Genomic DNA, 25,183 nt, shown 5'->3' on the forward strand with positions numbered 1-25,183 from the left:
AAACACTGGGGCTGCTATACATATATATATATTTATACTTTCTTCTGTTATCACTACAGTGATACAGTATATACAATAATATTTTAATATACATACATACATTTTATTTTAGCCGGCTATATGGAAACCAAGATATGATCACACTTTTTTCACACTTGTTCTCGCCTGGCTCCTGTTTGGCTGCAGCACATTCTGGCCCCTTTAGCTCCCGGGTGAGACTTAAGTGCCTCCACCTCATGGCAGCGTAACACCCGTCAGTCTGACCTATTTATTTGTAAGTGTGGATCTCCCCACATGGGTTACATACTTTATTGAGTTTCCACATTTATTGGTCAGAACAATGTATAATTAATTATTTCAACACTGATATCTTGTATATATATTTACTTTATAGACAGGCCCATGCATCATTACTACTGATGAGGGGGCATCCGACTCACGAAAAGCGTTGAGTTGAAAACACAATATTTATGACATTTGTATGCCCTGCTGGTATCGTTATCTTGCCATCATGCTTTATATGTAATGCTATGATGCCTGTATGGAATATTGGTTATGTATTTAATGCATATTGATTATATCCAATAAAATATTTACTTACCCAAGTGACTATTGCGTCCACTTCAACTAAAGTCCCACCTGGTCAATTTTTTTTTCTTTTTTCTATGCAAAACAATGTACTGCTTTTAGCACAGAAATCCTGACATAATCAGACCACCAGGGAGGTTAAAAAGCAGTAACAACCTGAACTGAAAAGCCAGTTTCCTGCCCCCCTAAAGCAGTGGTCTTTTTACAGAGGTTTGACTCGTCCCTTTCTGAATCAAAACCCAGTGCTCTCCAATCAGCATAGAACATGAGCTTTGCTAATCGGAAAGCTCTTGCTCTAACTCATCAAGGCGTTTGTCGAATCACTGTAGAGAGACCACTGCTTCCCAACAGAGAGCAAGGGCTCCAGGCTTTTCTACTTTGGCATTAGCTGCTAAAAAATTAATTGACTATGATCACCTTTTTGTGTTAATGCACCTGGATTGGATGTAAATAAAAAAAGATGTAAAGATATTTGGGGTTTAAAGTGTATGTACAACTCTGGAACAGACACCCAGAAAGAAAAAAAAAATACTTTTCTTTAGTAGAGTAGGTGGAGGGGATTTCTGTCTGTGTCCTTGTTGCAGATTTTCCATCATATCTTGCCTGGTGAAACCATTGTCAGCAAGACCGGAAGTGAGGAGAAATCTCTCTATTGTAGCCCTGGATAGCGATAAGGCCATACAGGGGTTCTAATCCTCTAAACATTTTACATCAGAGAAAAGATCTGAATATTTACCTTTCCATAACTCCCCTGTCCAAGAAGATGATGAAATCTGAAGCCATCCAATGTCATTGGGATGATCTCCTTAGTGCTGGGGGATCGACAGTCACTCTTTGGTGACATTTCAATGTGGTCTTCACCTTTTGGTAAAGTCTCAATGTGAACATCACTTTTTGGTGAATTCTCAGTTTGAATATCACATGGTGGCGTTTCAGTGTGAATGTCACAAGTTTGTGAAGTTTCAGTGTGAACGTCACCTGTGGGTAATGACTCAATGTGAACGTCACATTTTGGTAAAGACTCAATGTGAACATCACATGTTGGTGAAGTCTCAGTAGGAATATCACTTTTTAGTGTTGTCTCAATGTGAACTTCACATTTTGGTGTTGTCTCAATATGAACTTCACATCTTGGTGGAGTCTCGATGTGGATTTCCCGTTCGGTCTCACTCACTGAGGCAGGCCTGCCGTGTGAGCTACATCTGCGGTAAAAATCGTGTACATCTGCAATAAAAAAAGAATCAGATTTAGCACCTTCACTTACATTTGATACAGTTGTAGAACATCAAATTATAGAGAGAACCTGTAAAACTCCAGTGACAATAAATAAATCCTATGTGGCCTTCTTATAAAAAAAGCTGGTTGTCTGGCACTTATCCAAACCCACTGGCTGTGGTACTTTCTACAGGTCAGTGAGCCAAGAAGCCAGAAACAAGTATTTTCAGTGGTGTAATGATTCATAGTTAAATGGGTGGGCAAAACCAAAGGAAGTTGCAAAGCTGCAACAGGAAGCAGCTGTGTCACCTGCCTGGCTGTGCATTGTGGCAAGGGGTGGTAAAATCATCAGACCAGCTAAGAAAAATGACAAATGTATTTTAAAAGAAAAGGAAAGGCTTTCTTAACTGACAGTATTGCTCAGAAAGTGTGTCATATGGTATCCCTAAGATCAGACAGGGGACAGGCCACCCACTACGGAGAGTCTTACACCAGCCTGACACTCCACTGATATATTTGTTTTGGCAGGGAGAGAAAACAAGAGACTAATATAGCAGTAATATTTATTTAGGGTTTTCCTATCATTGGTTTAGAGATATTCATAGTTTCTTTTAACCACTTGCCGACCGCTCACCGTAATATTACTGCGGCAGGGCGGCTCAGCTGTGTCCAGTCACGTGGTACTATGTGACTGGAGTGCATGTGGTTTCGGCGGTACGCACGTGCCGCCGGAGCCGTGCTCACGCTTTGTTTAGACACAGCGGGAGGCGGGCCGGGGGAGGAGCGGCGGCGATTGCCGCTGCCCTCCAGTGATCGTCCGAGAAACCGAGAGAAGGCCCGCCTGCTTTGTCAGACAGGCTGGGAGAGATCAGCAGTTTCAGCTAAGCTGAAACTGCGATCTGTCTGTGCCTGTCACAGAACCCCCCCACACACACAATCAGTAAGCATATTAGGCATACATTTAACCCCTTTTATCACCCCCAGTATTAACCCCTTCCCTGCCAGTGTCATTTATACAGTAACAGTGCATATTATTTAGCACTGATTACTGTATTAGTGTCACTGGTCCCCAAAAAGTGTCAAAAATGTCAGTTAGGGGTCCGATCTGTCCGCTGCAATGTTGCAGTCCCGCTAAAAATCGCAGATCGCCGCAATTACTAATTAAAATAAATAAATAAAAAAGTCCAAAAATCTATCCCGTAGTTTGTAAACGCTAAAAAATTTTTAAAATACGCTTTTTGGGATTTTTTTTTTTACCAAAAATATGTAGCAAATTGGCCTAAACTGATAAAAAAAAATGTAATTTAAAAAAAAATTTATTGGGAATGTTTTATAGCAGAAAGTAAAAAATATGGTGTTTTTTTTTTTAATTGCCGCTCTTTTTTTGTTTATAGCGCAAAATCGAAAAACAGCAGAGGTGATCAAATACCACCAAAAGAAAGCTCTATTTGTGGGGAAAAAAGGACATCAATTGTATTTGGGTACATTGTCGCACGACCGCGCAATTTTCCGTTAAAGTAACGCAGTGCCGAATCGCAAAAAAATGGCCTGGTCATTAAGGGGGTAAAACCTTCCGGGGCTGAAGTGGTTAATAATATATATTAACCACTTGCTGACTGCCCGCAGTAATATTACTGCGGCAGTGCGGCTCCCCTTGGTCCAGTCACGTAGTACTACGTGACTGGAGAGGAAGGGGTTTTCGGCGGCGCTCACGTGCAGCCGGAGGCGCGCTCCTGCTGTGTTTAGACACAGCGGGAGCATGGCCGCGGGAGGAGAGGTGGCGATTGATGCCTTCCTCCCCCGATCGTCTGGTAAACGGAGAGAAGATCCGCCTGCTTATGTAAACAAAGCAGGCGGATCTTCTGTTAGACAGTCATGGACAGATCTGAAGTTTCAGCTAAGCTGAAACTGCGATCTGTCTGTGTCTGTCACAGAACCCCCCCCCCCCCCCCACCCCACACACAGTTAGTAAGCCTAAAGGCATTCATTAACCCTTTTGATCACCCCCAGGGTTAACCCCTTCACTGCCAATGTCATTATTACAGTATCAGTGCATATTTTTAGCACTGATTACTGTAGTAATGTCACTGTTACCCCCAAAAGTGTCAAAAAATGTCAGTTAGGGGTCCGATCTGTCCGCCGCAATGTCGCTGTCCCGCTTAAAATCGCAGATCGTTGCCATTACTAGTAAAAAAAAAAAACAATAAAAATGACATAAATCTTTCCAGTAGTTAGTAGACGTGATAACTTTTGCGCAAACCAATCAAAATACGCTTATTGCGATTTTTTTACCAAAAATATGTAGCAGAAAACAAATTGACCTAAAATGTTAAAAAAAAAAAACATTTTTTTTTTTTTGGGAGTGTCCTATAGCAGAATGTGAAAAATCTTGTTTTTTTTTCACCATCGTCGATATTTTTTTTTTATAGTGTAAAAAAAAAAATCGCACAGGTGATCAAATACCACCAAAAGAAAGCTATATTTGTGGGAAAAAAAGGACATGAATTTTGTTTGGGTATAGCGTCGCACGACCGCGCAATTGTCCGTTAAAGTAACGCAGTGCCGAATCGCAAAATAGGGCCTGGTCATTAAGGGGGCAAATCCTTCCAGGACTGAAGGGGTTAAAACGTTATTTAACCCAATAGTAAACACTTATTTATTGCAGCTTGCTAATTCTTTGATGTGATGGCTACATTAGTTTTCTTGTTTTGGCTTTCTTTCTTTTATTTTCACCTGGTGATCCTGCCAGAAAGTCTGTCACTTCAAATGTATCTGTTAAAGCAGGGTTTCTCAATCTGGGTTCTGCGAGAAATCCCCAGGGGTTCTGCCACAGATCAACATTGTGGCAGATGTATATCCCCCCAATGTTTTCAATGTGCACTGACTGTGAGCACTGTCAGTGCGCATTCATACCCAATGCCTCCTCTGTAGTTGCAGGTGAGATGCTGTGTATGGGGTGAGATGCTGTGCATGGGTGGAATGCTCTGTATGGGGTTGAATACTATGTATAGGGTGGGACTGTAACTGTTTGTGTAACTGCAGTATGATCTGGAGTCTGGCTTAAATTTGTTGACGTATCTAACACTCCTCTCCCCCCCAGACTGACAATGCTGCTACCTGCTGTTCCCCCTGTGCTCCTTCATCCAGAGAGGGGTCACTCTAGCACAGGAGGTGTGTTACTGGCCAGATCAACAGGTGAAAACAGAAGGAAAAAGCCTAAAACAGCCATTCTATCTAAAGATTGGCAAGATTGGCAAGCTGCAATATATTACATTTTTGGGTTGGGTTCATTACCTCTTTAATTATTCTTAAACATTGTATTATATGTGGGACTTCTTTTATTTTCATGTTCCTGGTTTCTGGCGGTTGGTTGGCACCGCCATGTTTTTGGTTGGCACTGAGGTCATCAGCCCAGCCTGTAGTAAGGGGCATGCAAAGCTTGTTCAAAAATAAAGTCAGCTTGCAGAGAGGTGGGGGGGGGAGCGGAGGGATGAGACTTGGCTCCCTATATCTGATCGATGATAACCGGGGTTCCAATGGCACCCAACGTCAGGAATTGGGTGTAATTCTCAGCGCCATATTGCACACAGACTATCATTGGTGAGGATATAGAAATCATGGAGGATACAAATCTCCACCAATAAGATTCCAGTTACTTGGCCACCTAACCACTTGCCGACCGCCTCCTGTACATTTACTGCGGCACGCAGCCGCTTACAGGCAAAGTGACGTAGTACTACATCGCTTGCCAAAGAGCCTGTAGGGGGCGAGCGCGTTCCACTGGAGGCGTACTCCAGCCCCCGCTCCTTCCCTGCCTAGCCAGCGCATGTGACCTTTGGCTCCGATGGCCGCCGGCCACTCACAATCTCCCACAGGAGAGGGAGAAAGACAGACGGCTGATGTGAACACAGCTGTCTGTCATTCTCACTGAAGCAGGCACAGAGGCTTTGCGATCCTGCTATATAGGATTACATGTCTCTGTGGTTACTTCATTATCCACGCCCCCTAACAGTTAGAATCACGCCCCTAGGGACACACTTAACCCCTTGATCACCAAAAAAGTTAACCCCTTCCCTGCCAGTGTCATTTTTAATAGTAACAGTGCATAGTTATAGCACTGTTTACTGTAGTAATGACACTGGTACCCCCAAAAATGTCAAAAATGTCAGTCAGGGGTCCGATCTGTCCGCCGCAATGTCGCAGTCCCGCAAAAAAAATTTGCAGATCGCCACCATTACTAGTTAAAAAAAAAAACAATAAAAATGACATAAATCTTTCCCGTAGTTAGTAAACGCAATAACTTTTGCGCAAACCAATCAAAATACGCTTAATGCGATTTTTTTTACCAAAAATATGTAGCAGAAAACAAATTAGCCTAAAATGTTAAAAAAATTAGATTTTTACATTTTTTTTGATAATTTCATATACAAAAATGTGAAAAATATTGTTATTTTTTCAAAATTGTCGCTATTTTTTTGTTTATAAAGCAAAAAATAAAAATCGCACAAGTGATCAAATGCCACCAAAAAAAAAAGCTCTGTTTGTGGGAAAAAAAAAAGATGTCAATTTCATTTGGGTACAGTGTCGCACGACCACGCAATTGTCCGTTAAAGTCGTGCAGTGCCGAATCGCACAATAGGGCCTGGTCTTTGAGCAGTCAAATTAGTGGCTAACTGATACTCCCACCCCCTCACTGACAATGATCTGTGGAAGAGGCTTTCATTGTTAGAAATGAACTGCAGAGCTGCTAACGGTTCTCAACCTGTCCAAATAAAAAGGGATCTATCAGACTGCTGGGTTGTGTTTTAAAAGATTTAATATTTGCTTAACCACTTCTGGACCGGAAGATTTACCCCCTTAATGACCAGGCCATTTTTTTGTGATTCAGCACTACGTTACTTTAACAGACAATAGCGCGGTCGTGCGACACTGTACTCAAATAACACTGATGTCCTTTTTTTTCCCACAAATAGAGCTTTCTTTTTGTGGTATTTGATCACCTCTGGGATTTTTATTTTTTGCTCTATAAACAAACAAAAGAGCGACAATTCTGAAAAAAAAAAAAAAAAAAAAAAAAATATATATATATATATATATATATATATATATTTTTTTTTTTTTTTTTTTTTTTTCACTTAATGCTATATAACATAAAATTTAAAAAATCTAATTTTTTCATAATTTTAGGCCAATTTGTATTCTGCTACATATTTTCGGTAAAAAAATCCCAATAAACGTTTTTTGATTGGTTTGCGCAAAAGTTATCGTGTCTACAAACTAGGGTAAAGATTTATGTAATTTATTTTATTTTTATTTTTACTAGTAAAGGCGGTGATCAGCGATTTTTAGTGGGACTGCGACATTGCGCCGGACAGGTCGGACCCCTAACTGACATTTTTGACACTTTTGGGGGGACCAGTGACATTACTACAGTAATCAGTACTACAAATATGCACTGTTACTGTAATTATGACACTGGCAGGGAAAGGGTTAACCCAGGGGCGTGCAATCAGACACAGCAGGAGTCAGACCATGGGAGGAGCAGGCTTGATGGCCGCCAGCCTCCTGCTATCTTCAGAGACACTGACAGGAGTGCCGTCTGCCTATGTAAACAAAGCAGGCAGCTCTTCTGTCAGACAGGCAGATAGAGATCGCGTGTCTCAGCTAAGCTGAAACCCTGATCTCTGTGTGCCTGTCACAGAGCTCCCCACCCCCCCCCCCACAGTTAGCAAACACAAGTAGGCAAACAATTAACCTCTTGATCACCCTCAGTATTAACCCCTTCCCTGCCAGTGTCTTTTATACAGTAACAGTGCATATTATTTAGCACTGATTACTGTATTAACCACTTGCCGACCGCCGCACGACTATTTACTGCGGTGGTCAGCCCCTCACAGGCAGAGTGACGTAGGTCTACGTCGCTAGCCTCTGAGGGTCTAGGGAGCGAGCGCACGCCCCCGGAGGCGCGTTCCCACTCCCGAGTGGTCACGGACCCCCCCGCGCGTGTGACCGGCGGACCCGATGTCCGCCGGTCACTCGGCGATCGTCGGGGGAGAGGGAGAAAGTCAGGCGGCTAATGTAAACAAGCCGCCTGTCATTCTCTCCAGTGTGAATACATATTCGCCAGCACACCAAGGCTCTTGCAAAAGCAGTCCAAAATTTATTGAAGTTACGATCACATCAAAAATGGTGCAACGTTTTGGAGCCGCACAGGACCCCTTTGTCAGGCATGTGATACAGTGCAGGTTGTGAACAGGGAATATATAGAGACATACCACCAGTACTGGTGGTATGTCTCTATATATTCCCTGTTCACAACCTGCACTGTATCACATGCCTGACGAATGGGTCCTGTGCGGCTCCGAAACCTTGCACCATTTTTTGATGTGATCGTAACTTCAATAAATTTTGGACTGCTTTTGCAAGAGCCTTGGTGTGCTGGCGAATATGTATTTACCTGTATCTAATCCAGTTGCCAACTGGTGATCGCTTCAGCACCCAACACATAAGAGCCTACAAACCAGGAAGGTGTGCGATAGGAATATGTACTACATACATTCTCCCCAGTGTATGAATTATGATCATACGGTTCTACTATGTAGAACCGTTGATCACTGTTCATACATCTGAAGCCACAGCCAATCACAGTTAGAATCACGCCCCTAGGGACACACATAGCCCCTCCCTCTCAAAAAAGTTAACCCCTTCACTGCCAGTGTAATTTTACAGTAACAGTGCATATATATAGCACTGATTACTGTAGAAATGTCACTGGTAACCCCAAAAGTGTCAAAAATGTCAGTTAAGGGTCCGATCTGTCCGCCGCAATGTCACAGTACCGCAAAAAAAATCGCAGATCGCCGCCATTATGGGTTAAAAAAAAAACAACAAAAATTACAAAAATCTTTCCCTTTGTTAGTAAATGCGATAACGTTTGCACAAACCAATCAAAATACGCTTTTTGCAATTTTTTCTACCAAACATATGTAGCATAAAACAAATTGGCAAAAAATGTTAAAAAATTTTGATTTTTACATTTTTTTTTTTGGGGGGAATTTCATAAAAAAAAATTGAAAAATATTGTTATTTTTGCAAAATTGACGCTCTTTTTTTGTTTATAGCGCATGATCAAAAAATCGCACAGGTGATCAAATACCACCAAAAGAAAGCTCTATTTGTGGGGAAAAAAGGACGTCAAATTCGTTTGGGTACAGTGTCCCATGACCGCGCAATTGTCCGTTAAAGTCACGCAGTGCCGAATCGCAAAATACCCCCTGGTCTTTTAGCAGCCAAATCCTCCGGGGGCTTAAGTGGTTAATGTCACTGGTCCCCAAAAACTGTAAAAAATGTGGGTTAGGTGTCCGATCTGCCCGCCACAATGTCGCAGTCCCACTAAAAATTTTTGATTACCGCCATTACTAATAAAAACAAATAAAAAAATAAAAAGTCCAAAAATCTATCCCGTAGTTTGTAAACGCTATAACTTTTGCGCAAACCAATTAAAATACGCTTTTTGGAATTTTTTTTACCAAAAATATGTAGCAGAATACAAATTGGCCTAAACTGATTAAAAAAAAAAAAATTATTGGGAATGTTTTATAGCAGAAGGTAAATATGGTGTGTGTTTTATTTTTTTAAATAGATAATAAAATCCGCGCTAAGGAATCTAAGGATGAATGGATGTGCACTGATAAGCTGCAGCCTCACTTGTACTATAGCCAAAAGACTATATAAATATATGAGAGAATAGGAGTGATGGTGCTGCTTATTCTATAAAGTGCAAATAGGTGCTAAGTAATATAAATAAGATAAAAGAATAAATATATAAACATGTAGCTTCAGATGAAATAGATGTAAAAATGTATAAAAATATGGCAAATGTCCACAAGATGGCGTAGTACAAGGATAAATAAATAAGTGTATAAATACAATATTAAATGGCAATAAGAGTAAGTAATCAACAAGATAAATATAAATTGAATAGACTTAAATAGATCAATAAATAAATAAATCAATAAATATTATGAAAAAGTAATAGATGGTGCTAGGTGAATCCAAAATAGCAATAATAGAAAATAGTGCGGGAAATTATTAAGCAACTCAGGTAAGCGTGGTAATGGCGTCCTGGAACGCAATGCGTTCCAACTGGAAACCGGAACCGGAAATGACGTGACAGCGCCGTCACGTCATTTCCGGTTCCGGTTTCCAGTTGGAACGCATTGCGTTCCGGGACGCCATTACCACGATGTTTACCTTACTATTGATTGTGAGTACCCATTTGTTTTTTACTGCTGAATAAAATATCCTTTACGATATCACACTATCGAGTTTTTTCACTTCCTATGACCCTCCCATCTACATACCCGTGAGTGGCCATACTTGATCCCCCCACGGAACATTGGATACATTGGAACAGGACCCTACTATCGGACCCCAAGTTAGGATATCTGCACTTTATATAAAAGTTTCCCGCACATCCACTTTTTTGCACAATCCCTTTCACGGACTTATACTTATTATATATTTTTATATTAAATACCAATATCACTTTATGTCGCACCTTGTATAATACTCTCCTGCATATTTGCACATTTACCTGAGTTGCTTAATAATTTCCCGCACTATTTTCTATTATTGCTATTTTGGATTCACCTAGCACCATCTATTACTTTTTCATAATATTTATTGATTTATTTATTTATTGATCTATTTAAGTCTATTCAATTTATATTTATCTTGTTGATTACTTACTCTTATTGCCATTTAATATTGTATTTATACACTTATTTATTTATATTTGTTTTATTTTTTTGTTTATAGCGGAAAATCTAAAAACCGCAGAGGTGATAAAATACCACCAAAAGAAAGCTCTATTTGTGGGAAAAAAAGGCATCAATTGTATTTGGGTTGTTAAAGTAACACAGTGCCGAATCACAAAAAATGGCCTGGTCATTAAGGGGTTAAAACCTTCCGGGAACTGAAGTGGTTAAAAAAAAAAAAAAAAATCTGCAGATTGGTTTTTACAAAACACAACCCAGCAATTCTAATGTGGATCAGGTTTGTCTTCATCCCATCCATGTGATTTACTCATGTTCCAATGCATGTCTATCCAGGATCATGAATGCCAGTCACTGTGCCCTGTCCATGGCCATCCCTATACATATGGGAAAGTCACCCTTCATCTATAGAGAAAAGTAGAGAATCTATCAATATCCACAATACTCACCAGTCCAGTCTTCTGTCTTTTGGTGTGAGCCATAGACTTTACAGCGGACACCAAAGCATCCAGCGGCTGCTCTAAAGCATCCGCGCAGAAAAGCTTGAGCCCTCTTCATTTTTGTGGGCTTCTTGGTTGGGGTATTTGCAGGCTGTTCAATAATACCTCCTTTCATCTGTGGTCTTCCAGTGGTCTGTTTATCTTTGGTGTTAATGTGATAAAAAGATTTTTTACACTGAAAGAAATTCATTCTGAAGTACGCTTTAAGCGTGTGAGAATGAAATTGAAAAATACAATTGAATCAAATGAAACTGCAAGAATGAAAATTCAAGCAAAATATCGTCAGAGCAAAAAAACACGTCTGCACTGTGTTGTGAGCACTCTGAGACTGGCAGAATCCTGCCGAGAGCTCCCTTATATAGGGGCACTTCTGGCACTCAGCCAAAAAAATAACTGCCATTTTTTTTAAATCTTCTGGCACTCAGCCAAAAAAAATAACTGCCATTTTTTTTAAATCTTCTGGCACTCAGCCAAAAAAAATAACTGCCATTTTTTTTAAATCTCCTAGCACTCAGCCAAGAATAACTGACCTTTTTTTTAACCACTTAAGGATCAAGTCTATTTCTGACATTTTGTTGTTTACAAGTTAACCACTTCCAGACCACCCGCCACAGTTATACGTCGGTACTTTGATGTTAAATACGGGGGTTATGGCAGCAGATAACTGCCATAACCTCAGTAGTTTTTTTAAACTGCGGGCGATCCTCTTTCACATAAGGGTAGTCCCAGCAGCGGATTCACCGTGGGATCACCCTTATGGGCGGTGGGAGAGGTGCCCCTCCTCCTGCTGCTTCATGGTCGTTTTACAGGGAAAATTATCTGGTCCACTCTCCATACAGGCAGGAAGTCAGGGCAAGATGTGAGATGAGTTTGCCTCTAGGTTCTTTTTTACTGCTCAGGTTGTCGGCCCTTTCTTTAATCTGTATAAGTGTTACTCGACCATTGTTACAACCTCTTTGCATTGACTGGATCTCCTCATACTTGTATTGGAGCATAGCTATGATTGTTGACATATATGCTAATTTTCCTTGCTCATGTCATGTCTTTCTTTTTGTTATGTTTTACTTTTTCATGCTGCCTGTTATTTGTACCGATTCCTGTAAAACCTACTTATTTCTTCAATAAAATGTTTATGGAAAAAAAAAAAGATAATAAACATTTTGGAAAAAAAATTCACTGCCAGTGACAACCTATATGTGTGGAGGCCATTTGATATTTGTGATTTTTTAGTTTTTGGTTGGAATAGCACACAGGACAGAAGATAATCATGGATTGAATGTGGAGTGTGGCTTAAACTTCTCCACCGAAACAAGCCTTGGTTGCTATGAGAAACAATGACATGTGCTTGCGGCACCCCCCAGCTTTGAGAAAAGACTTGCTCCATCCCCCAGCTCCTGCCCTGCTGTGTAAGGAGTGGGGGCAGATTGGTGTAAGTGTGTCAGTGGAAGGAATAGTGCCTCAAGAGTTTACATTCAATGGAAGTTAGTGCCCAAAAACAGCAGGCGCCTCTCTGGACAGACTGTCAGCAGCTAAAGGACCCCTGATCTCCCTGACAACTGTGTGTATGGCAACAAGTGCAACTAAACATGAATATCTGGGAGAAGCCCAGACATGGAGTTGACAGGGGGTCTCAGCAGAGGGAGAGCCACACAACACCCAGAATGAGACCGATATTCATCCCTCACTGAGAACCACTAACCTCTGTACACCACACTACCCCCCCCCCCCCCCAATCCATCCCACTACTATTGAAGTAGCACACAAAACAGTTAAATTGTATTTTTTTTGCAAATCAGCTATGAGCATTTCCTTCCTTTATGAGGGTGTGTCTTCTGTGTCCAGTAGTAGAGATGTCCACCCCCGGAGTGAGCAATTAAAGAGCTTGGTCCTTAAGCCAGCCATAGACGGTTCAAACCTCTGCAGGTTCTGTAAGGACCGGACAAGATTCTAACCATGTATGGGCAGGCTAAATGTACCCAAGTTGATAGATCAATCAACTTGGGTAAACCCAGCCTGTCTGATTCTACAAGTGCTTATATCTAGTGCCTATTATAACCTGGGGGTGCAGGAAAGAAAATCTCTACAACCACTTTAATGATTTTTACCTATAGGTAAGCCTAAATTAAGGCTTACCTATAGGTGCTGTAAATATCTCCTAAACTTGCACCGTTTAGGAGATATTTACATTGCATGCAGCCGATGATGTCATTGGTGCATGCGCTCTGAAGAAACGGCCGCCCGTGCTGTTTCATCAGAGCCCTGTGCCATGACCGGTGGCTCCTGAGTGACGTCACGCGGCTTCGGCCAGTAATACAGCCGGAGTCCACAGACCCTGAAGGAAGACGGGTGAACATGGATGCGGCAGGCAGCGGGGACAACGCGGGCTTTGTTGCAGGTCAAGTGTCACATAATGTGCTTGTATGCGATGCATACTAGCACATTACACATTTACTTTGCCGGGAAAAAAAAAAGAAAAAAAAAGTTAAGAATTGACTTCCTCTTTAATAGCTGGTTTTACTTCATCTCTCTCTGCCTTGGTTCTTCTCTTCCCTGGCCAGCTGCATCAACCCTCCACTAATCTCCATACCAAACTTATAAATCGAACCCTTTCCAGAAATAATTTAAAGGGGAAACCTTATTTTAAAGGGCAACTAAGTAACCCCTGCCTACAGCCAGATAATTGTTATTACCAGAGTTCAAAGCATCACAGCCAGATAACTGATTTTTGGGGAAGGCTTTCACTGATTTTTTATGTCATAGTTTGTAAAACATTTTCATAGAATTAAAGTGACTCTCAGTTTAGCAACAATTTCGTATTATGAAGTCTTATTATGTTCTACATACTCCTATTACAATATTTCTTATTAACTGGAATTTGTAGTACACAGTTTCCCATCAGGTCCTTCATATTAGGATCCCTGGATTGTTTGATGCCTCCCATTCACATATTCCTGATTGGCAGTTGTGGCTATACAGTATATATTTCAATGTATTATTTTATTGTGCATTTCAACTCCTGCTTGAAATAGAGCTGCAGCTCGGCTCAGGAGCCCTCATAGCAAGCTGCTTGCACTGGACAGGAGGGAGAGGCCAGGAAAAGCAACGAGGGACCCGAGAAGAGGAGGATCGGGGCTGCCCTGTGCAAAACCAACTGCACAGAGGAGGTAAGTATAACATGTTTGTTATTTTTATAGAAAAAAAAGGAGACTTTACAATCACTTTAATTACTCAGATTTTATTGGTATACAATATAATTTCAGTTTAACAGCATCATTACAGTGAAAGGCAGCGTCATAGTTCCCAAATACTAAAGGCAGTGCTTGCCACATTGTTTTCTGTCACAGGGTTCATGGTTGCCATAAGGCTTATTTATGAAAATAGTGAGAATTTTTATACATTTTTGTTCAGTGTAATTTTGTCCTTATCTTGAATTGCCAGAGTCACCTACAACACAGAACAAAAGTATAGAAAAATTAAGTTTTTTTTGTGTATTAGAATATTATAATGCAAGAGATGGCAAAAATGTGTTATAGATAGTAGCATAGAAGTTAAAACATTGGCAATAGCTTTTGTGTGGCTAAAGGAATATTTTTTGGGGATTCAAGCTTTAAAAGATTCTTTAGGTTTCATACAAATAACTGAACACACATATATTTACTGTATATATACACACAAGCACTGTGGACATCAAAGTACAAAAGTTAAAGTGTTTGTTACCCCAACATTTCAGGTTCCTGATATGTACCTGCTGTACCATGTACTTGTATGGGAAGGTGTACTGTTCTCTTTGTATTGCTACCTTTATGTAAAATCCCTGGTGTTCTTGCCAGTCACTCTGCTTTCTTTTTAAAAACCGACCACACTAAGCAGAAGAGCACACTCTGGTCAGTTCTCTAGCTATGCTGGGAACTCAGTATGCTTTCCTCCAATGATCAGAGTTGTCCTGACGCGCCCCAGATGCACAGCCATTCACTGGCAAGATCAGTGTGCTGCTGCTTCCCCTCCCTCAGCTCTTATACAACTAAGAACAGAAGGAATGTGATCACTTACAAAGAAGGGAAAAAAGGTGTCTATAATGCTTTTTTATATCTATACAATTAGATTTTTGGGGCAAGAAAATTTTTTTTGCAGATTAGTCTAGGCAATAAAATAAAACAAGCCTGCTTGGACATAGCAATTCGTTCTTATACCTGTTTTTTATGGATAACAGATAAAAGGATGGACTGTCATTTTGCATTTCAACCTAAAGCCCAACCAGGGCTGGTGCAGGGATTTTTGACACCCTAGGCGAAACCTGATTTTGCGCCCCCTCCGGCTCCACCCATTAGTGCGGTATGCTTATTGGGGAAGGATTCAAGAGTGCGTTTCATACATAGTGCAAGGTTCAGGGGTGCATTCATACAGGGTGCAAGGTTCAGAAATGTGTTGTACAGGGTGCAAGGTTCAGGAGTGCTTTTCGTACAGGGTGCAAGGTTCAGGAGTGCATTTTGTACAGGGTGCAAGGTTCAGGAGTGCGTTTCGTACAGGGTGCAAGGTTCAGGGTGCAAGGTTTAGAAGTGCGTTTCGTACAGGGTGCAAGGTTCAGGAGTGCATTTCATACAGAGTGCAAGGTGCAGAAGAGAGTGCAGGTTCAGGAATGCATTGTACAGAGTGCAGGTTTAGGAATGCATTGTACAGAGTGCAGGTTTAGGAATGCATTGTACAGAGTGCAGGTTTAGGAATGCATTGTACAGTGTGCAGGTTCAGGAATTTGTTGAACTGCAAAGACATCAATGAATTAAACATAGCACACTTACATCCTAAAATCTTGATTAGCAGCATACAGGAGCCGATGGAAGAATGCAGGCATCAGATAGCCTATAGCAGGACATTCAGCAGTATAAACCTCTATCCAGCACAGCCAGGGATTGGTGGGCAAGCCAGCAGGGCGTACGGCCAACTAGAGTCAGTGTGAGTCCATGAGAGGAGCTGTCAAATTGAAGCTGTGATATCGGGAAGGGCGTGGCCAAAGTGTGGGGCTCCACTTTGTCCCCTGCATAGACAAACCAATCTGCATTTATACACTGGTGGGCGGGGAGGAAGGTAATCAACCTGAATTATACAGAGCTGTAGGTGCACATGCAGTAGTTGGTTCCTCCCCCTGCCACCTTCTTCCCCGCCCACCAATGTGTAAACGCTGGCTGTTTTCTCTATAGACGGAACAAAGGGGCAGAGCCACATATATCGGCCCCGCCCTTCCCGACATCGGTTTCAATTTGACAGCTCCACTCATGGACTCACACACGCTCTCATTGCAGCTGGCTTGGGACTGTTGGGACTCAAGGTATGCTACTCTACAACTTGTGGACTTGTCACAACTCTCTGCGGCTGCCCTCCATACAGCAGTGCTGTGCCACCTGAGGCTTGCTGTAGCACTCAGGCGGCACACAGTATGAGGAGTGCCACACTGGCCAGGTGCAGGATGCTGGTGCCCCCTGCTAAGTTGCGCCCTAGGCGGCTGCCTAGGTTGCCTTACATGTAGCGCCGGCCCTGAGCCAAACTCTAGTATTTATTTAAACTACCATCTAATACTAGTCCTATTCAGGGCTGAATAACACCAATGGAGGCCAGGGTGCCAAGAACCTGCCTCTCAGATGCATATCATGCCATGCAGAAGAATGCTCTGTGCAACTTTCAAGATCCATCCACTGTAACATTACTGGACTAAGGACACCTCAAAAAAGTTTGTATAAAGACTGTAAAAAAAGATGTTCCAAAGGGGTGGGTGGGGGGTTGGACGGAGTTGTGGTGTTAGAAGCAGCTGAAGCTTGGCTTTAGTGGCTAAAGACTTCCTTGTCCAGAGACGGTTTAAGGCAAAATAGGGTCTAACAGTGTTTGTAAAGTCACTATGTGACTTTACATGTATCCCATACAGAAATGCTGCCATTAACAAAAGCTAGGTGGCAGTTTTCCCCCCACTAATCCTTTAGGCAGGGTTGGTACCTCCCTGCATCCAATTCACATGACAGAAGAGTGTGACCGACTCTCAATGGAGTGCACAGCAGAAGGGTCCTGTGCAACTTTGGCTCAGTTTCAGGTCCAAATTCAGGCAAATATTTGGACTTGATCTTGACCTGAAACAGTGAACAGGGACACACCGGACCCCCTGCTGTGCCCCGCTCTGCACTCAGTGTGAATCCAGCCTCAGATTGACTTTGATAGGGATTGCATCAGGCATAGCGACGCTGCCCCATTTGCAACGTCTGTAGTGGCATGGCCCTCCTCTTGAGACGCTAACAAGTGCATCCTCTCTTTTAAAGTGGTAGACAGGTGTACAGCTGTGACCGGTCAGGCTTATCTTCTGTAGAAGCATGAAAGTTGTAATTGGACCCCTTGGCATCTATTTGGGCAAACCCCAGGCCTCAGGCTCCTGCTCAGGTTGCCTTGTGGATGATCTGGCTCTGTTCTTGCCCCAAATTTGTCGTTCACTTCATGTTATTTGATGTACTTGTGTGTATCTGAATAAGTCTAAAAAATAAACTGATTTATATTTAAAAGCTCGTGCCTTGAAATATACACTATATTGCTAAAAGTATTGGGACACCAGCCTTTACAAGTACATGAACTTTAATAGCATCCCAACCTTAGTTGTAGGGTTCAATATTGAGTTGGCCCACCCTTTGCAGCTATAACAGCTTCAACTCTTCTGGAAAGGCCATCTATAAGGTTTAGGAGTGTGTCTATGGGAATGTTTGACCATTCTTTCAGAAGCGCATTTGTGAGGTAAGGCACTGAGGTTGAACGAGAAGTCCTGAGTTGCAGTCTCCACTCTAATTCATCCCAAAGGTGTTCTATTGGGTTGAAGTCAGGACTCTGTGCAGGTCAGTCAAGTTCCTCCACCCCAAACTCGCTCATCCATGTCTTTATGGACCTTGCTTTGTGCTCCCTGCTGATTCCCGCTAAGCAGGTGGATGACAGGTCTGTGTCCATTCACTGTGCAGAGTGGACACGGATACGGTCCCACTCTCCTCTATTGAGAAATCAGATGGAAATGGACCACCTGTCCATTTCTATTCAATGCGCCGGACAAATGGAAAATAGGACCACCGTCCGTCTGTTTTTGGCAGATTGTGTCAGCTAACACTCGCCCCTACATAGAGGAGACTGAAAGGTCCGAACAAGTCCGCCTGAAAAACTGAAAGGGAGACCTGTTAGGACAGTCTGTGTGAAAGGGCCCAACAGAAAGTCTTACATTAAGCCAGATAGGACCTCTACATACTGGCTTAGTTGATATCATCTGCCAATCTACTATTCACCGCATAGCAATAGCTACATAGATGTTGATGTTGTTACTTGCGCCGCCCATGATATTGGTAGCTGCTGTTTATTTATTTGGTTTCATACAGTTTCTATGTTGCATTTCTATGGCTATTGAAGTATTGTAATAGCACCTTTGTGCCCGCTCTATTGAGTGGTTGAGAGAGTTTTGTATACATTCCCTATTTGTTCTGGAATGTGTGATTTTTTTCTTTTTTTTTTACTAAGTGCACCATTACTTTCTTTGTATTTCTGGTAATGTACCAATGGTGGAATGGGAATCCTTTGTGATATACACTTTCTCTATTGTTCTGTTTTCCTGTAAAAACTTTGAAAACTCAATAAAGCAGATTAAATATAAATTAAGCCAGACACTTATCTCTGGATGGTATATAAAAACATCTCCAGCTCTTGTAGCCCATAGGGGCATTCTACAGTGCATATTCAGAACATAGATGTAAAAAATTAAAACAAATAACCAAAATGGAATTCAGAAGCATAATTTTTGCTAATAAGGGGGGAAATTTCAACAGCAGAACTGACAGACCATTGAAGACAAGTGGCGTGAGGGATAAATTAAGCATTTCTGCTTTTTAATGGTATCCTAGACAAGGGTAGTTTTGGATTTTCCCTGTTGTAACTTAAAATTTTGGAAATACTAAAAAAAGGGGCTAGAAACTTTTTCATTTTCTTTTTTTCTTCAATCTCTGTCCCCATTAGGACAGGAAATGATGGATGGGAAAGGACACAGACTGCAGCAAAACACTTTTTTTTCTAACAACACGAGAAAGGGTTAGATTCCCTGTCCAGTTATTATTAGGCTACGTTTAAACTTGCATCCAAACTGCTGTACCTCAGGAAAACCCCCCAAAAAAAACAGAAATCATAGCAAAACAATAAGTACAAATACATCAGAGAAGAACAAGTACCTCCATTACTGAAAGTTAAAGTAATACATAGTGAGGCCATGGAAAGCAATATCAAACTAGCCAAAAATATATAAAAATCACTTATCCATAGCTTAGCAAATTACATGCTAGATACTGTATGTTAGTACGAACTAGATAAAGTGAGAACAGCACGGATCTCGGAAGTACCATAGAGGGCTTTCTGTAGCTACAATCAGATGTCAACTAAGAAGATCCCCTCTAAAACCCAATGAGGTACCAACCAGAAGAAAGAACATTGTAAGAGGCAGCACAAAAGAAGGAGAATCATGAAAATTTTGAGAAGAAAAAACAGAAAAAGAGGAGGGAAAAAAAAGGGGAAGGGGGTGGGGGCATACAGGAGATGGATGATGAACACCTATGAAAGAACCCTGGAAGAGTGATAGTTTTTAGTGTGGGCACGAAGCAAAGCATTGCAACTGCTGCATGTACAACCCCCATTCTATGCCTTTAGAGTTGAGGGGCTCAGCAATACATTTTAATGCCCCCAACCACAAGTCTTGAGAAGCCCTTAGTCCAGGACTTGACAAATTTGCTTTGAATCTATGAGCCTGCTAAAAAATATAGGAACCATTTTTTTTCTAGCATAGGGTGTGCTGCCAGCACCTGGGGCAAGACAAGTAATCTGCGCCCCCTAACTTACTTACAGCAGAGCATTCAGTCAATCACTCAAATGTAACGCCATTATCTCTAGGGTTATAGGCTGGCCAGAAATAATGACATTAAAAACTCCTTATTATGCCGATTGCATTGTGACTGTGGCATGTAAAACACCCTCATCTTCTGCCTATTGAATCTTAAGGGTGGCCGTTAGTGGGTGGCAAAAACATTTCTCTACTGCACATTTTTACCACCCAACTGCACATTTAAATTAAGCCTTAGTGACACTTTAAATAAAATACAAAAAAGAATGAAAGATTTATCTCAGCATTTCTGATCTTCTGTTGTCTCTTTGCAGCCACTTTCTGCCTACATGTGTGTCCCCCGGGATGACTCTATTCATTGCTCTTGTGGGTTTCTGGTCACCATGAAATAATGGAGCCCAGCTTTACATTAGGAGTGGTAATTGTTTATGGTACAGAGAGCTTTATCAGGGGACATAGAAGGATTCTTCTAAAGCATATCCTCCTGCCTTATCTCCCCTACTCCACCTCACAGCACACCGTAAACTTTCCAAGGAGTGCCGGCCCGGTGTGTCACAGCATTGACACAGGAACACACAGCCAAGGAAGCTCCCCTGCTCCATCCTCCACCAGAATACCTCCCGCTCCCGCTAGGAGTACTCACAGTCCACCCATTCTATCAGGTGGAGGCTACACAGGGTGCCGGGTCCCCCTCCACCTCACCCTTCACCGACGTCTGATCACGGGCAGCAGAAGAGAGAATCCATTCATCCTTGAACCTTGTGCGGGCATTGGGGAGGAGGAGGGGACAGCAGCTGCCTGAGAAAAGGAGACCGGCTCCCCCTGCTCCCCTGTCACTCACAGCTGGACTTCAGACTACTGCATGCCTCCGGGGGAAACCACAGGCTTTAGGTGGGGGGGGGGGAGAGAGGGATTGGCTGTCGGTGCCCTGAGCTGCATGTTGGGGGCATAGGGAGTTGCAGTGAGTGGGCTAGCGGTGGTTTCTGGTCACCATGGCGAACTGGCGCCTGGGGTTTGTCGAGCCCAGCCTAAAGGGCCATACACACTATAAGATTTTCTGAAGACTTTTTCCTTTAGACTTACCAAAAACCATATAATATGAGGTCAAACCTAAACACTTTCAATTTGTATGCAATCTGGCAGGCCCTTGTACTACATAGAAAAGGTAAATCTGAAGGAAATCTAACCACAAAAGTTGGATAGTGTGTATCCAGCCTTAGACTGTCTGTGTCCTGTTCATTTCTAATCTGGATGTCATATGGCGATTAGCCAAGGCAATTTCTCAGTAGCACAATCACAAAACTTTATAAAAACGGTCACTGTCTATTAGAAACTGAAAAAAATAAAAAGAAGGTTTGGGCTGGAGCTGGAATCTAACGCTAAGCAGGATGATAAGCATGAGTCTGTATTCACCATAGATATTGATTAGCAGACAAGACAAGGATTCAAGTCATCTCTCATTAATTACCTTTAAAAATTTTTACCCATCTAATTTAAAATAAACAAATTTGACATCCTTACCCGTGTTGCAGGGATGGTTGTATTCTGCCACTGCTTGTTCATCTGGAGGGTAAAATGAGTAAAAGAAGAACATTAAACTGCCATTAAAAGGCATACACATGATACATAACATAATCCAATCAGTAATGAAGATGTGATATACAGAAGGAGTGATTTCACACCAGGATTATTCCACCACCCTCCAGCTAAAAACTAACTTCAAGAGATGTAGGAAAATGTCTTCCTGGTTTTGCTTATTGGCTTATTATTTTTTTTTAAAAAAGCTGTCATGAGAATGATAATGGTGACGTAACTTGGGAATGCTCTTACCCGTCTCATAATAGTCATAAACTTTTACTGTGGCTGGTTTCAGGTCCTTGACTTCAATGTCCTGTTCCACCACAAAAGAAAGATTTATAGGATCACGTCCCACCTAGAAGCAAAAAATCATTACAGTGCTTGATAACAGCGAAGAACAAGACAAAATGGCAGATAAAAAAAATACAAAGGAAAGGTTGGTAACAGTTTGGTTGCCACCAGTTGCAGAAGATCAGGTGTGACAGATGATACAAATGTATGACAGATGTACTAAAGGATGAAGACTTATTAATAAATAAGTTAATGAATACAATAAAAAGTCATTTTAAGCTGTATTTATCTGTATATCTCTTGCTTTTGGGTAGGGTTTGAAAATCTTGCCAGTTTCCATTGTTGAATTTAACGTTAAAGCAGTATTAAACCCAAAAGCAAACATTTATCATATTTCAGCTTACAGATTCTTAGATGTAATAGCTGCATTTGTTTTCTGTTTTAGGCTTTCTTTCTTCTGTTTTTATCTGGTGATTCAGCCAGCTAGTCTGTTTTTGAAAATCTCAAGCTCTCTAGCAGACTCTATCAGTTTACATGGACGGGACAAACCATTGGAATGGGTGGTTAAAATTATCAGCTTTTACTTATTTGTGTAAAACCTTTATCCCAAAAGGAAAAAAAATCATGTTTTGCTGAAACTGCTTATAATTTAGTGTTATCTGGAGTTTGGCTTTAATTAGTGTATTCTCATTCTTTGTATTCTCATTCCTCTAGAGTTGTGTCTCAGATGTCTTACTGACCAGATCACCCGGTGAGAACAAAAGAGGGAAAAAGCCTAAGAAAAGAAAAGTGATGGAGCCACCACATCTAATGAATGGTAAACTACAATATATTACATTTTTGGTTTCCGGGTTAATTATTACTTTAACCATTGCCGACTGCCAGCAGTACATATACTGCAGCAGGTCTGCTCTGTCTCGGACCGCAAGTGGGGGTGTGCATGCGCCACTTGGCTACAGGGGGAGCCAATCAGCAGGTCCAGCGGCTGCGATGGACACTGGGCAGCCGCGATCGCTCCCCGTGGAGACAGAACGGCGGTCTGCCATTGTAAACACAGCAGACCGCTGTTCTGTCAGTGATGAACACAGGGATCCTGTGTTCTTCTTATTTAGTGACATAGGTCTCTGTGTTCATGCAGCAAGCCCATCCCCCACAGTTAGAAAACACCTTCTAGGGACACATTTAACTCTTTGATCGCCCCTGATGTTAACCCCTTCCCTGCCAGTGTCATTAGTACAGTAACAGTCAATATCTTTAGCACTGATTACTGTAGTAATGTCACTGGTCCCCCGAAAAGTTTCAAAAATGTCAGTTAGGGGTCCGATCTGTCCGCCGCAGTGTCGCAGTCCCACTAAAAATCGCTGATCGTTACCATTACTAGTAAAAAATAATAAATAAATAAAAATGACATAAATCTTTCCCCTAATTTGTAGACGCGATAACTTTTGCGCAAACCAATCAATATACGCTTATTGGGATTTTTTTTTTTTTACCAAAAATATGTAGCAGAATACAAAATGGCCTAAAATGATGAAAAAAAATGTATTTATTTATTTTTTTATTGGGAATGTTATATAGCAGAAAGTAAAAAATGTTGTTTCTATTTCAGAATTGTCGCTCTCTTGTTTTTGGTTTATAGGGCAAAAAATAAAAATTGCAGAGGTGATCAAATACCACCTAAAGAAGCTCTATTTGTGGGAAAAAATGACACCAATTTTATTTGGGTACAGTGTCGCACGACTGTGCAATTGTCAGGTAAAATAACGCAGTGCTGAATCACATAAAATGGCCTGGCCATTAAGGAGGCAAAACCTTCCGGTCCAGAAGCGGGTAATATAACAAGCACACAACTCTGTTAGAAAGATGAACATCAATGACACAAGATTTAGAAACTAAAGTAATGTGGACAGGTAAGGGGTTTTGCCTGGCTCCCAGTTTCTGCTCTAATTCATCTCAAAGGTGTTCCATCTGGTTGAGGTTAGGACTTTGTGCAGGCAAATCAAGTTCCTCTACCCCAATCTCGCTCATCTATGTCTTTATGGATCTTGCTTTGTGCACTGGTGCGCAATCAGGTTGGAACAGGAAGGGGCCACCCACAAACTGTTCCCACTAAGTTTGGAGCATGGAATTGTCCAAAATGTCTTGGAATGCTGATACCTTAAGAGCTGGAATTAAGGGGCCAAACTCAACCCCTGAAGAACAACCCCACACCATAATCCCCCCTCCACCAAATGATTTGGACCAGTGAACAAAGCAAGGTCCATAAAGACATGGATGAGCGAGTTTGGGGGTGGAGGAACTTGTCCTGACCGTAACCCGATAGAACACCTTTGGGATGAATTTGAGTGGAGACTGCAAGCCAGGCATCCTCATCCAACATCAGTGCCTGACTTTGCAAATGCGCTTCTGGAAGAATGGTCAAACATTCCCATAGACACACTCCTAAAGCTTGTAGACAGCCTTCCCAGAAGCGTTGAAGCTGGTATAGCTGCAAAGGATGGGCCCTCTCAATGTTGAACCCTACAGACTGAGACTGGGATGCCATTAAAGTTCATGTGCGTGTAAAGTCCGAATAATTTGAAAATATAGTGTGTGTGTGTGTGTATATATATATATATACACACACACACATTACATATACATAACAATTGGGAAACCATTGTTTGTGAGCAATGTGATAAACATGAGCCTGTGAGCACCATCTGGTCAGCTGAATCTCATCCAAAATGAGCCTTTGCAGATCTCTACTACTCCCTTACAATAAGGCCATATTAGTAGAAATACATAGAGTGCCACATTAAAAAATTAAGGTATCTTTTGAATAACAGTTTCCACTTTATTTATGTTGTAACAAGCACCAATGTATTTTGTGTGTCTAAAATGCCCCCTTCATCAGGGCTGAAAAGAAATTGCAAAAGCGGAGCTGACTGAAGGAAGGACAGATTCGGAGAAGTCCTGTGTTTCCTGATGGTAAATTTAGAGACATTCAGATAGATCCCGTGCCACCATTCAATTATTTTGTACTTAAAGCGAGACCGGCCATGCGAGTGTAATAAGTGATTCAAAATAGCTGCATTTGTATGCAGGTGGGGTGCAAAACACACACAGTCCCAGTGTGATGAAATAACTTGTATTGAAATAATGAAAAGACAGTCACAAATAATCCGGTGGGAAGTCAGGCCAGCTGGGAACACTCACGGTTCCAACAGCGAGTAAAGAGCAGGATTCAGCCGAACTGACTGAGCCTTTAGAAAGGGGCAGAATGCAACCTGACCGTATGGTCCTCAAGCAGGTAGATGTCCAGAGAAGTTGAAAGCCCTAAATTTTTCCTCCTCATCAGGAACCTT

At 41.7% G+C, this 25,183-nt stretch overlaps 1 protein-coding gene across 1 annotated transcript in view; it reads right to left on the reverse strand.

Moving 5' to 3' along the window:
* Positions 1 to 14,483: 14,483 nt before the first annotated feature.
* The window catches only part of LOC309563618 (alpha-2-macroglobulin-like), a 215,610-nt gene continuing 204,910 nt past the window's right edge, over positions 14,484 to 25,183 (reverse strand). Inside the window, exons 34-36 of the mRNA XM_082268122.1 lie at positions 21,798 to 21,900; positions 21,489 to 21,530; positions 14,484 to 14,524 (exon numbers count right to left, since the gene is read on the reverse strand). Of these exons, the coding sequence (XP_082124248.1) occupies positions 14,502 to 14,524; positions 21,489 to 21,530; positions 21,798 to 21,900 (168 nt within the window). The 3' untranslated portion in view covers positions 14,484 to 14,501. The remainder of the gene's footprint in view (positions 14,525 to 21,488; positions 21,531 to 21,797; positions 21,901 to 25,183) is intronic.

Source organism: Pelophylax lessonae (assembly GCF_965119305.1).
Source record: "Pelophylax lessonae genome assembly, chromosome: 9".
NCBI classification, from domain to species: domain Eukaryota; kingdom Metazoa; phylum Chordata; class Amphibia; order Anura; family Ranidae; genus Pelophylax; species Pelophylax lessonae.